The 13890-nt window shown below is 43.5% G+C and overlaps 1 protein-coding gene across 2 annotated transcripts in view; it reads left to right on the top strand.

Annotated features, from left to right (window-relative positions):
• The window catches only part of FOCAD (focadhesin), a 1730079-nt gene that overhangs the window by 130353 nt on the left and 1585836 nt on the right, over positions 1 to 13890 (top strand). For both annotated transcript variants that reach the window (XM_085634390.1, XM_085634400.1), the window contains exon 6: positions 13717 to 13818. In XM_085634390.1, the coding sequence (XP_085490516.1) occupies positions 13717 to 13818 (102 nt within the window). The remainder of the gene's footprint in view (positions 1 to 13716; positions 13819 to 13890) is intronic.

Raw genomic sequence — 13890 nt, 5'->3', positions numbered from 1 at the left:
AGTGTTGTCAAAAGCCTCCTTGCTACAGGAGGATGAATGTTCTAGTTCCGGTCTCCGCTTGCTTTGTCTAGCTCTTCACTATGTGATCTTCCTTAAACTAATCTGTGTGATACTTGGGCTGCGAACCTGACAGCTCCCATTTATTGGAATGGTGGTGTGCAGAGCGAGTTCTCTGCTTAGTAAGCAAATGGTTTGTCATTATGTCATCCTCTTGTCCTTGAGGCAGTCCTGCTATCCATTCCTCAAATCACTTTGTGCACTGCACTCACATGTGCTAGATTTCCTTGTATTCACCTGGCAATCCATTTGCCAGCCCTGCTCAGTCTCTGGGTGCATAATGTGGCGCATCTCCTGCTGGCATGGGGAAATTCGGCATAGCTAGCAAATCCTCCTACCTTTCTTCTACAGATTGAGTTCTCAATATTATTTGGGGGGGATAGTTAAGGAGCAGGTGACACGGGGGGCGAAAGTCCCTTATCCCTGTCCTGCAAATTACTAATTTGGTATCTCAGTTTCTCATTAATGTCTTTCAGTTCCTTTGAGTTAATTTGTTATTTCTTGCGGAGACCTCTAGTGAGGCCTAGTAGGACACTGTTGACCAGGATGCTCTGGATGGGATTTTAGGCCGTGCCGAACTCGACACTAATGCAGTGAGGGAGGACTGGCTGACTAGTAAGAGGGTTATGGGATGGGGGGGGGGGCGCTCCTCCTATGGACCTCGATACCACAGCCGCAGAGCGGGGTAGAAGCATGGAGATATCTAGGAACGGCCCTGTCTTATAGAGGGGATGATAGAGGGGTACCGATATACTGGAACCTGATCAGGGGGGCTTGACAGGGGTCCTGGGGAGAGTGGTTTGTTTAGGTATGTCCCACCCTGCAGTGATCACTGTAATGTATTGTATTTTGTCTTGTCGTAATAAACTTGCAATAAAGTTTGTTTAAAAAAAAAAAATAATAATAATGTCTTTCAGTTCCTGTACCTGAGATTCCTTCCTACTTTTCACGGCTTCTTCGTACCAATTTTCGAAGCCCGCCCAGACATGCTCTTTTCATAAGGTTATTTAAGCCTTCTATATCAAAAGTACCTTCTTCTGGAAAATACTTGTTATCCTCATCATTGGTGCACTTAACCCAATAATCAGTATTTCTGCACTTGCTTTTTCCATGCTGGTGGTACAGCATAAGTTTTTTTTTTCCTTTCTACTTTACATTGTCTTGCCCCATCTTCTCTTTACTCCCTCATTCACAACCACTTCATACACAGTTCTGTATCTTCTGATTTTGTGGTGTAGCTTATCCCATGGAGGTGGTGAGAAAGAAGGGTAGGGTTGAGTCTAACCACTCTTCCTGTCTGTACTTGTTTAGGGAGGCAGGACATTTCTTTAACGGCTGTATACTGATCCCCTTGCATGCAGAAATATCCTGGTGCTGTGGTTTGGGCTTTTAGAAGTTCGGAGGCAGCTAGATTAATGCACTTCTTTTATTTATACACTCACCCACTAGCATTTTTGCTTAGGGTTCTAGGCACTCCTTGCCTTCCCTCATCACAACCAGCTTTCCCCCGACCTACACAAAACTGGTTTATCTTTTTGTAACCTGCCCGGATGACGCTTTCAATTTTTGATTCTTAATATTTTCACAGTCAATAAACATAGTTGAAATTCTTACCTCATACATTTTGGAGCCCGTTAGCACTGTCAGCCTTCCTCAGAGAGTCGCATGGCAGATGCCGCCCACCCAAGTGCCCCGGAAAATTCTCTTACCTGTGGAGCTTGAGGCTAAGTGGTGTCCAGTCTAGCTGCCTTTCCACCTCTGGTCAAACGCAGACACGTCCGAGCAGCAGGACGAGCTCTGTCAGAGAAACACTGCGAGCAAGCCAATGGAAATTATAACATGCTTATTAACAACAAAAATAAGTAGCTGTGAATCGCGAAATCGACTGATGAGGAGGTCCCCTCAACAGTAATATAAAAACGAGCATTGCTAAGCAAAGGCAATGTAAAGACATATGTTATTTTATAAACAGGCTTTCAATCGTAATCACATGAATCATGACACAAAGGGAGTATGCAGTTGGCAGAGGCTAATATGAAAAAGCAAGGCGATGACTTCAGTGGATACAAAAATTAAACTTTCTAGGGAGTGAAGATGTAAAAGAGAGGCTCTAAATATCATTGATGGGTACATCATTTAGGCAAAATTAGCAAGAGCAAGAAGTTATGTGTACTGTAAGGCAATAGTCTTACATTGTCAACCTGAAAATTGTCTATATTAGGTTCCATGCCGCATAGTGGGTTTGAAGTTAAGTAGTTCTTTGTGAGGACTTTGTAAGGATAAAGTCTTAAACTTGATTTGAGGAGTGAACAAGTATTAATCTATGGTCAATTTATATGTTCCACCCTTTCTTCATCTGAAAATTGCTTTAAGTAGAGCACATTTTAATCATGGGAGTATCTGCAAGGAAATGGGATGCACCCTCAAGGTCGGAATGCAGGGGTGTCTTTATAGGCTTCTGTAACTGATCACATTTCATTTTCCTGTCAAAGCAGTAACCACTGGGATTGGAGTACCAATTGGTAACAAAAGCACACCCTAGCTTAGAGTTAGTCAATCATAAGTTATATGACGATGATCTCTTCTGTACAGAGTTCAGTGCAGCCAGACTTAGCCACCACATCATGGTATGTTGTGGGCGAAAATTCTAAAATTCTTCTTGAGGGCATACGTGAGAAATACAGGCTCCCACAGAATCAAGTTTGTATTCTGAGACATTCTTCAGGCCACAATTCTATCTACCATAGACTTTCTAACTTCCTCATGGCAAGATTGTTTAATGCTGGCCTTGGTCTCTGTGCTGAACAGGTCCTCTACTCAGTGGGTAATCCGATCTTCTACCTCCAGTGGAAGTTGAAACGTCTTAACTCAGGGTAGCCACATGGAGACCAGTGGATTCCTTACAACACTGTAACAGACCGGTCTTGCTTACAACCCACTATGCACCCACACACTTTATTTATATATATATATCTATACAAATGGATATATATATATATATATATATATATATATATATATATATATATATATATATATATAAAAGTGCTGATGAGAAATTACAAGTATTTTGGAAGAGCTGTTTTCCAGTCTTGAATCACATTCTCAATCTAAGAGCTTTTATATTCTCTCTTTACATGCAAGGTATGTATTTATGACATTCTTGATAAATAAATTTTGGGGATAAATAATTCTATATATATTTATATATTTATATTTTGACATGTATTCAATATAAAAAGAAAAAAGATCATTTTTATACCTGCTGTTATTTAGAGAGAAAGAAGGATGAATTTATGCAATACTGAAGAATTTAATGTTGTTTAGCGTCATTTGCACATGGTGTAGTTCAGTTGGAGGAGGGTAGTTTTAAGAAATTGTAGTAAGTATTTCTTCTATGTCTTTGGTGATTTGCACGTATTTAATGGGAGGAGAAAAAAGATGGAATATTAGCACTTTGAGAAATGCTTCTTCCGAAACGCATCAGTGTGTTAAGTTTGGTGAATAAATTAATTTTATCTCGCTTCCTGGAGTGCCTGCTGTCTTTTTGGTCGTTAGACCGAAGCTTAGAGGATTTGTAGGCTGGTACCTCAACAGCCGCGGTGCACCCACATGAAAGTGGATGTAACAGCTTGCGCGGCAAAAAGCTGCTTGAACAGATTAAGCAGTTCCCGCCGCTGTAGCCACCATCAGTCGGAGACTGGAGACCCGCTAGATTGATTGCCGGAACTAACAGTTCGGATAGTATCACGTTCTCTTCTGGTGTCTTTAGAGGACTGATGGAAAATTGAGGCTAGTTGGGCAGTGTCCCCGGCTAGCAAACCGATTGTGCTGGTAAGCAAGGAGGAGCAAGTAGAAGTTATTGAAACCAAACGGAAAGCATAGATTTCACAGACAGTGATTCTGTGAGACGAGAAGCAGCTAAACAGATGTTTGATGACATCGAAGTCACTGGAGACAGCAAACGCTCTGCACATGTCATGAAACTTACTTGAGGTACGGCAACCATGAAACAAAAAATTTTTAATATCGAAAAGCTTGCTAAGAAAGAAATTAGTAAACGATGGGAGCTGACATCACACACTCGTTACATGAAGGTTAATTGTGTCACGTGCAGTTTGCGCATATTTATTGTCCCTACATATGAAACCGCACACCCTGGCCTGCTTGAAAAATAGGCTAATTTCACCACCAATTCCTTTAAGGGAATGATGGAAATCCTCATTAAATACGCCAAATTAGCTCTTATAAGCATACATGGTTAACTCTAAGAATTTAAAACAGAGGTGGGAAGCACGCTAGTAAAGAATTCCTTAAAGGAAATGCAAGTCAAAATGAATGAGAGACTTGCCAAATATGAAAATGAGTTGAAAGCTAAAAAACAACCAAAATGTCAGCGTGACAGAAGTGATCATCCTGAAGGCCATATACTTACTTTCGCCAGGAATTATAACATCTTTAGAAAAAAAATTCATCATGAGGACATGCAAAGAAGGCATGATGTTGCTTCCACTGAATCCAGCTCCGATCTATGTACTGTTAGTGAGGATGTGAGTGACACCACATGGAAGGCAGGACTTTCAGGGTTTCACGACGAGTACCGCATTTTGTAACAAGCAGAGAAACCGAAAGCCAAGCAGGAACGCCCACCTGTAAGAGGAAGAGGGCCCGGAGGAGGTGCCAACAAAGACTACGGTGGAGAAGAGGGTACATAGGAAGGTCAGGTGCAAAATGAGAGAGCGACACGCCAGAGGAAGAAGAACTGAATTCTAAGTTGACACTTTTGAATGTATCAAAACGAGAGTAGAGTGAGGAGGACGTTTCATTGTTGGAGTTATGTTTGCCTTTCTGTCCACATACAGGTTTCAACCATGCTCAAGCATGAATTGATTTGTATCTGTTTATAAGGAAACTGAAATTGAGCAAAATACACAGAATGTCAAAGAAACCCTTGCATGCACAGTCTGTTAGTCATTCTGATTGTGGTCTACAAATTTGGGGAGTTTGAGGGGTTACTTGCTCTGCAATTGTTATTGAGAGAAAGTGATGATAAGTCTATTGTCAATATGGAAAGTAAGCTACATACATTAGGTATTGATGGAGAGACCCCAAGTGGGAGTGACTTTAAACCATCATCTTGTGTTATCACTGTATTACCCATTGATAACATAGATGTTTTTCATGAGAAGGTAATTCAGGAATTAATATCCATGTGGGATAACAAAGCTCAGATAGGCGACAATCTATCTCTGTCACAGCGTTGGAAACCTTTATAAAAAAAAAAAAAAAAAAAGACACCTCAATACTAATAAAAAATTTGGATATGGGGGGGTAATGTAGTAATCATGAATACTCCCATGTATGAAGGTGAAATTATGAGACAACTGTCACAAGAGGAATGTTATGAGGTTAGCACTATTGAGGTTTATAAGGCTTCAGTGTATAGATACCAAGAGAGTCTGATCAAGTGGAGAGACCTGGGTATTTTGGATCAAGATGAATTTGTTTTTTAAAGATTTGATTACCCTAAGGCTCGTGCCTTTTATGTACTACCTAAGGTGCATAAGAGCTTAACACACCCACCAGGCAGGCTGATGGTCTCCTCAAATAACAACTTTCTGGAGAATAAGGTGATTTATATTGACTCCTTTCTCTCACCTTTTGTCGTAACCCTTCTAGCTTATTGCAAGGACAGTGGAGACTTTCAGAGAAAAATTGAGAATATTGCTTGATCAGACACCTTCGTAATGATCATTATTAATTCATTGAGCTTATACATGGGTATCGATCATGAATTTGGAGTTTGTTTTGTATGCGTTCCTTTATTCCTGTATGTCGAAAAAAGCAAGAAAACTCCTTCTTCGATCCAGAAGACATTGTGGGCGGCCTTCGGGTCTAGCCGTTTCTTTTGACTCCCACTCTGTTGTCGAGTCTACCGCTGATGGAATGGACGCCATTTCAATTCTGTCCACGGTGCCACGCCAAGTATCGGCACACTGACCTGCTCAAATTCTGCAACTTGTTCCATTCACTGGAGCACAAGGAGGAAGACTGTGACTCCTGTCGACCATTTTGGACCAACAAGACTTTGCGGGATTGTCGGGCTCGACAAAGGGACATGTAGGGACAAAATATTGAGTACAACCCAGATATTTTCAGAGAAGGTACCGATCAAGAGGAGATGGAAGCATTGGCAGCGGAGGAGGAAGAAGCCCTCTCCATTCATCAATCGGACTCCGAGTTCGTGATCGACCTAAAGTACGAAGAAATTCCAGCGGGGCAGGGCGCCATGAGTAAAAAAGCCCCGTCGCCCACTAAACCTGTTCTCATTAAACCCAAGACTTCTGGGCCACCACTGCCTTTGGGTCATGGTCAGCACCGAGAGACTGTTCCGAACGCCCCGCCTTCGGGCCCTTCAAGGTAAGTAACATAATCCTTGTGCATAATGGCACCTTTTATCCTCTAAAGATGGGACTGCCATGGTCACCTACTTCGCCCCCATTTTCGCCAATTTGGTGCTGAGCTGGTGGGAGAAGCAGGTGGCCTGGGCCGAGGGAGAATCCGGAGTTCCTTGACAATATTTTAATTTGGATCAAGTATGTTAATGATTTGTTTATTTTATGGTCCGGGTCTGAAGAAAAGACATGCGAATACGTGAGGAAATTGAATCAAAATACATATAATTTAAGATTTACAGTTCTAATGAGTACAGAAGACATTACATTCTTGGATATACATCTCAAGGTACACAAAGGTGAAAAACATACTTCGATCCCCCTCCACCTGCCTTTTACTCATCCCAAGCTATTGCTATGAGCTCCAAAACAAACTAAAAATATATATATATTTTTTAATTCTTGCCTATTCTATCTCCCCACTATCCTTTTCAATCCAAATAACAGACTAACATGTCCACCACTCAAATTTATTTCATATTTCACCGAAAAAGTACTTCAACACCTCATCAGGGGTAGCAAGCATTATATAAATGCAAACCTTTTTACCTCATGTACCACTTTGCTATCCTTCTCAATCCAAATAACTGACTAACATATCACTGCTCAAATTACTTTCATATTTCACTATACTAATTCACCACTAACACTGTATGGTTTCCAGAGTAGCTTGCTACTCGCCTAAAAAGTGCTTTGACGCCTCGTATGGGGTAGTAAGCGCTATATAAATGCAATTTCAATACAATTATAATTTCTTCCATTGAACAAATTAAATATGTACTGCCCCTATTCTTACACACGTAATTCGGGCCTTGGATAATCCTGGCATTTACAGGACTTTCTTGTGAACGACGACACGTTTGTTTCTTTCTTATTGCTCACATGCAGATGAGGCAATCTTGATTCTCGTTTCCTGCTCTCGTTTTAACAATAATATAACTGGCACCATTTCTGGTTAGTAGATTCATTGTTATCCGTTTTGCTGGGAGATTTAGAACACCTATGGATTATGGCCATTCAACCTCTATCAGATTTGAGATAAATGGACCAAGATACAGTACCCTCTCCTGAGGTGGGGCCTAGAATAACAGCTGTTCTATACCCAGCTTTTTGTGCGGCTGAGCGAGACCATTCTCTTTATTTATTCATGTCTATTCTATTGGCGGCTCATTTCATATGGGCAGCAACTATAATATCAGTGTCTCCTTCAACTGATACTCCTGATCAGATTAGAGGCACGAGTATTAGGCACTCTATCATTTATGTTTTCTCATTTTCTTTCCCAATCTCTGAATCTTTATTTCTTCACATAGAGGGCCACCAGAACCTCCTGTTCTGGGTTATGGTTTCTCGATCTGGGCGGCACACAACAAGACTATTGATTGAGTGCCTATCTCTCACATTCAACTAATCTGAGCACTACACCAGGACCTACATGGGTTCTATCAATGTATTTCGTATACACTCTATTAGGCATGTCTATTGGTCTCTAAACTTTTCTTGTCTGTTTGGCGAATTAAGCACGCTCTCCTAGTTTTTAAACATGTACATTTTGTTAACTAGTCATGGACCGAGCCATCCTTTATATTCTAGTGAACTCAACATATATGGATCCCTTGTCAGGACCTGCAATTCCATTCCTTCTCTTCCCCCTCAATTTTTCTACCCCACACAGAGTTATGAAATATTACCTCGGAGCGCCCTGAGGAAGGTTTGGTCATCTTTTTGGCCTTTATCAAAACGAGCGTCGGTACATGACTGACCAGGAATATTAGGATTATAATATTGTATGATGTTGTTTATATTTTATTTCATAAAAAAATCAATGTACAAAACTGAATGCTTTTGACTAGATCTATGTCGTACATCAAAAGAGTGATTGAAATGTTTTTCAACGTACCAGGCTTTACTGAAATTCTCTAAACGGAGAGGGTTATATGAGATTGATCATTTTAGCATTGTGTTAATTCCTGTTGTGTTAACGAATATTTGTACACTTATATTTTATGTTATGTTAGTGGAAATAGTCTGTATGTGGTGTGTGTGATAGTTGTGTAGGTGAGATTGAATAGAATGAGTGAATAGAAAAACATTCTCTGAAATCAAATTAAGGATGTGACATTTTATTGTTTAAAATATGTTGAAAATTTAGACTCGATCTGCACGGTGATTTGCTCTCTTATAGCAAGATATTCCGCTTACCTCCATCAGAGGCAGTTTTTCTTTTGTGTTTCTGCTTAGGTTTCATGTTTCCCCGGTATCCTGCCTGCATTGTATTTTGGGGATCCTCTCTTTTTCTCGAAAACCTGAGGCTTCCCCATTGCCCAATATGGGTAGAAGAAGAGAATGTGCTCGACCGAGTGTATCCTGCAGGGTGCTATGCTCCCTTATCTCGGCTCACAGGAGGTTGAGCCTATATGAGGCCTCCTCGCAGCTGCAGTCTCCCCCAATCATAAGTTTCCTGACTTTGTGGTTCACCCAATGTCCCTCGGAGCCCGCAGGCTAAGCAGTACGTTACGGTTCAGGATTGGGCAAGTCGTGCTGGCTCCGGTTGTTGGCTCTGGGTAGGAGTCCTCCTCTCAGTAAGCTAAGAGGGAAGTGACAGTCCCCTCAAGTTTTGCTACAAGTGAATCACCCAATGTTATCAGAGTTTATCCTGTTTGGCTATGCTTGTATGGGTTGCACCTTCAGAGGTCCAGCTCTATTTCAATGGACCAGTACCTCCTGTCACCCATTGGTATCCAAGTAGCAGGAGGTTGGACTGTGGGGGGGATGCCACCACGAGACCCCCCCTCCTGCCAGTCCAGCACTATGCCCAGTCCATCTTGAGCGAAGACCGCACTCACTGCTGCTCTAACCAGGTGATAGGGCTTACGAAATCAGCCCCTCGCAGACTTAGTCATCGCCTCCCATCTCAGCAACTCAGGCCTAACGAAGCGGCCAGATGTAGCCGGGCAGCATGCTGCAGCTGGGACCTCCCAGCACGCGGCTGAGCTTTTAGGCTGCCCCACTACGGCCCCTTTGCTGGAGCAGGCCTTATCATCCGCAGCCACCGCCTGAGGCCCACGCTGTCTCACAGGATCCAAGGTGGGTGGCAGTGTGATGCACCGGGCGCTCCACTGCTGCAGGGCACCTCCAAAGGTCGACAATAGCTCTGGATTGGCTGTGCTGGCACAGAAACTGCAGGTCTTGGAGGCGCAAGATCATAGCATGTCCGCCTTGCTGAGAGCGACCCGACACTGCCTCTCTCCTCCTTCGCACTACCTCCCTGATATTTGCTTTTTGCACTGACATTTTTAAAATCAAATTAGCTTTCTCTGCTGCTCATCTATTTTTTAAACATAACTGTTGTATTCATTGTATTTTTGTGTGAAATTGGGGGAATTGAACCGGGGGGTTGGAATTTTTGGAATCTTGTGTGCCGCCATTTTCCCTCCAGTTAGCGCTCTAGACGCCCTGGAGGCCTTAAAAAGGACGCTGTGCTAGCGCGCGCGATCCTTGCTGAGAGTGACCCGACACTGCCTCTCTCCTCCTTCGCGCTACCTCCCTGATATTTGCTTTTTGCACTGACATTTTTAAAATCAAATTAGCTTTCTCTGCTGCTCATCTATTTTTTAAACATAACTGTTGTATTCATTGTATTTTTGTGTGACATTGGGGGAATTGAACCGGGGGGTTGGAGTTTTTGGAATCTTGTGTGCTGCCATTGTTATGTTATGTTATGTTTTTCCTCCAGTTAGCGCTCTAGACGCCCTGGAGGCCTTAAAAAGGACGCTGTGCTAGCGCGCGCAATCCTTGCTGAGAGCGACCCGACACTGCCTCTCCCCTCCTTCGCGCTACCTCCCTGATATTTGCTTTTTGCACTGACATTTTTAAAATCAAATTAGCTTTCTCTGCTGCTCATCTATTTTTTAAACATAACTGTTGTCTTCATTGTATTTTTGTGTGACAGACGATAGTTCAAGCCTTGATCATCTCTACACTGGACTATGCGAATGTCCTTTACCTGAGCATTCCGAAATATTTAGTAAATCGCCTCCAGCTGGTACAAAATGCGGCGGCCAGGGCTATCTTGATGGTCGGGCCTAGGACCCATTTAGCTAGTCACCTAAAAACGTTACACTGTCTCCAAGTAAAGAACAGAATTAACTTCAAGGCGTTGGTTCTAGCTTTCAAGGCCTTACACGACAGTGGAGCCTTGTATCTCAGAAAGAGAATCACTCCCTACTGTCCGGGCAGGACGCTAAGATCTTCAACCCTACACCTGCTAGTGGTGCCGAATTTTTTTTTAGCAAGGAAGGGAGGTCGTTCCTTCCAGGTGATCGAAAGTAGATTATGGAACTCGCTCCCTTATTCCCTCAGAAGTGATCCTGAACTTCTCAGTTTCAGACGTCAACTTAAGACCGGGTTGTTCCATCAATAATCTTTGACTTGTAGGATTGATAGCATGTCGGATCTCACTCTTCTCGAGGTATTACTTCAGCGCCGGGACACTCTTTTTGAGTAGCCGTGCGCTCTATAAATCCCCCATAACATAACATAACATTGTGCTCAGCTGGCCACTCCCCTCCTTTTGAACCATTTTTCGTTGATGGATCTTGCACTGAAGAGCAAGCATTTTAGTTGCTGAGACTCTGTCTTAAAGGTGTAAAGATGCTTTGAGGAGGTGTGGTTTATTTTAAGAGGAGGAGCAGAGGGGGATGTGGATGGGGTGAATTGGAGGATTAATCTGGCCGTGGCTTGAAGTGGTACAGGAGGGAAGGTTGTTGGGTAAGAGAAACTGGATGTTCGAGTGGTGAATGTGGAGGTTGTTGTGTCAGGTAGTAGTGCTGTAGCCACTGGGTTGCATGTTTGGTTGAATGGGGTGTGGAGGGGTTAGGGTTGAAAACACAATCTGCAACCCAGCTGCTATGGGTCCGCGCCTTTCCTTAATGTTTAACTTCCTCCGGCAAGTGTCATTGTGTACATCAGTTGTTTTGTTGCTGTCTTTCAGTTAGTTGTCTTTTAATAAGTTGTGTGACTTGGTGTGACATTTTTACCTAGACATCTGCTTGTGAAGTCAAATAACAATACTAAACAAATCTCTTTGGTTAAAAGTTATCTTCTTTTGTCTTTAATTATTTGTGCCTTAGACAACCCCCTTAACTTCCTACATAGAATAGGGGTGATAGTGAGAATTGTTGGGTCATTCAGAAAACATCAGGCATTAACGTTGGGCTTCTTTTGCATGGTTAGCCTCCCACTTTTTGCCTGGTTTTGATGTGGTATGACTGTAGTGCACAGGGCCCCTACTAGCCAGGTTCCCGTGCCAGCACTGCTTCCCTAAAAACAAATGCCCAATTGGTATTACTACCGCCTATAAGTCCCTAGCAAATGCACATCCTGGGAAGAGGTGTCACACCTCCTCCCCCAGGATGGGTGAGTGCTCGGAGGGGGAAGCTTCAAAGGCCTGCCGCCTTTGTAATGCGACCCCCAGCTTCTGCTGCTAGCAGCAGATTGCAGCCCCTGGTTTATGCACCCACTTTGGGTGAGTAAACCAGCTGAAAAAACTCAAAAGAATAGGAGGTGTGCCTGCCTCTGCCAACCCCACGCCTAAGGAGGGGAAAGCGAGGTGAAGCACAACTTTCAGTCCCTTCAATCTTTAAGGTGGGGGGACCCCTCCAATCAGGTTTATGCCCCCTTCCACAGTAGGGTGGCATAATAGAGGGTGTAGTCACCCAAGTAAGGTGCATATTTGCCCTACTTACTACTCCTCTGAAAACGCCTCCTAAATTTAGTATTTAGATGGCTCCCCCAGATCTAATAACTAAATCTGCGATGACCTACGAAGAAAGAAGACGACCCTCCAGAGAAGACTGAAGAAGACAACTGCCTCGGTACCAGCCTTAGCGACCTGCCTCCAGCTTCGATGATCCTGCGACCTGTCTTGCAGCCAGCGACCTCTAAAAAGCCCTGGGAGGACTGATGCCTTCAACAAAGACTCCAATCTCCTGTGGACAGCAGACCTGTCCAGAAGAAAAACAACAACAAAGGTGCCAGATCTAGGTGAATTCGCGACTCGTACCCACTCTGCACCTGGCGGCCCGAGTCTGAGCGGCCCATCTGCCCAGTGAAGTCTCCCCAGCAACCAGTACTCTGAATCCAGGGCCTGCAGAGTAAATTTGAAGCCCCCAAACCCCCCCCCCCCCGCGACTGGCCCGGAAAAAAGATTTCGGGGGTTTAAAGGCATCCCTGCACCCGCAGCCCCTGGACTTTGGTGAGCTCGACCAGCAGTGCCCCTGTGACCCCCAACACCTCAAATTACCTGTGCTGTGGCTGGTGTTCAGTCTGGACCCTCCGGTTCAACGCCTGCAGCCTGTTTCCGAAAAGAAGAAACTCCATAGGATTGCATTGAGTGCCCGACGCTGTGTTTGCACCCTGCTTTCAGCCGCCCCTGGGCCACTGGTGGTGTATGTTTGGTGCTTCTTTGTGTCTCCCCCAGTGCTGGTCCTAACACCCAAAGCTTGGCCCCTGCAACCATTCCACTTACCTGCAAATAGCATGGCTCCAAGGACCTCCAGTCTCCATTGAAATGCATTGGGCCGAACTCCGATTTTGACCTCTGCACCCAGCCGCCCCTTTGCTGCTGGTGGTGCAGTGTTGGTACTTACCTACTCCCTGCCCACTGTTGACCTTTGGTCCTGAATACTGGAACTGGAAGTTGCGTACTTACCTGATTAACCGCAAAGCCGTTTTCCCCCTAGGATAACATTGAACTGTTCTGAAAATCTTATGTGTCGATTTTTCAAAGTGTAAAGTATTTTTATTAAAAACGTACCTACCTTATTACGAAGATCTTGGTCTTAAAAAACAATGCAAAGTATAATTTTCTAAAATTGGTCTGGATCTCCTTAAGTCGTGTGTCTGATCACTGTTGTGCAATAAATGTCTTACCCCTCTGTGTTAGGCCTAAGGCTGCTCGCCCACACTATCACTAATAGAGCACCTTAGGTTTTACATTGAACCCTGTACACTTTTGGGGAACCCCTGGACTCTGTGCACGGTATTACCACCTAGTGGCAATATCATATACAGAGCCAGATTCCTACAGGCTGGATGTCGTCTCCTGAATAACAAATGAACATTTGCATCTATCCATGTGGCTGTGAAGTGCCTTTTCGTTGAGCAGTGTTAAAATATGATTTTTTCTTATTTTTAATACTAGGAACCCTCCTCATCCCTTTATTAGTGTGCTGGAAAACAAACCCGATTGTTGGCCATTTATTCAGCAGCAGATGTCCGTCTTTTTTCATCAAAATCAAGAGAGGTAAAAAAAACAACACATACATTGTGTCACTTATTTTTGAGTATTAATATGTGTCTATTAATTTGAAGTCTC

This window comes from Triturus cristatus, chromosome 2_1 (genome assembly GCF_964204655.1).
Source record: "Triturus cristatus chromosome 2_1, aTriCri1.1, whole genome shotgun sequence".
NCBI classification, from domain to species: Eukaryota; Metazoa; Chordata; class Amphibia; order Caudata; family Salamandridae; genus Triturus; species Triturus cristatus.
The sequence above is the reverse complement of the archived record's forward strand: the minus strand, read 5'-3'. Positions and strand labels throughout refer to the sequence as shown.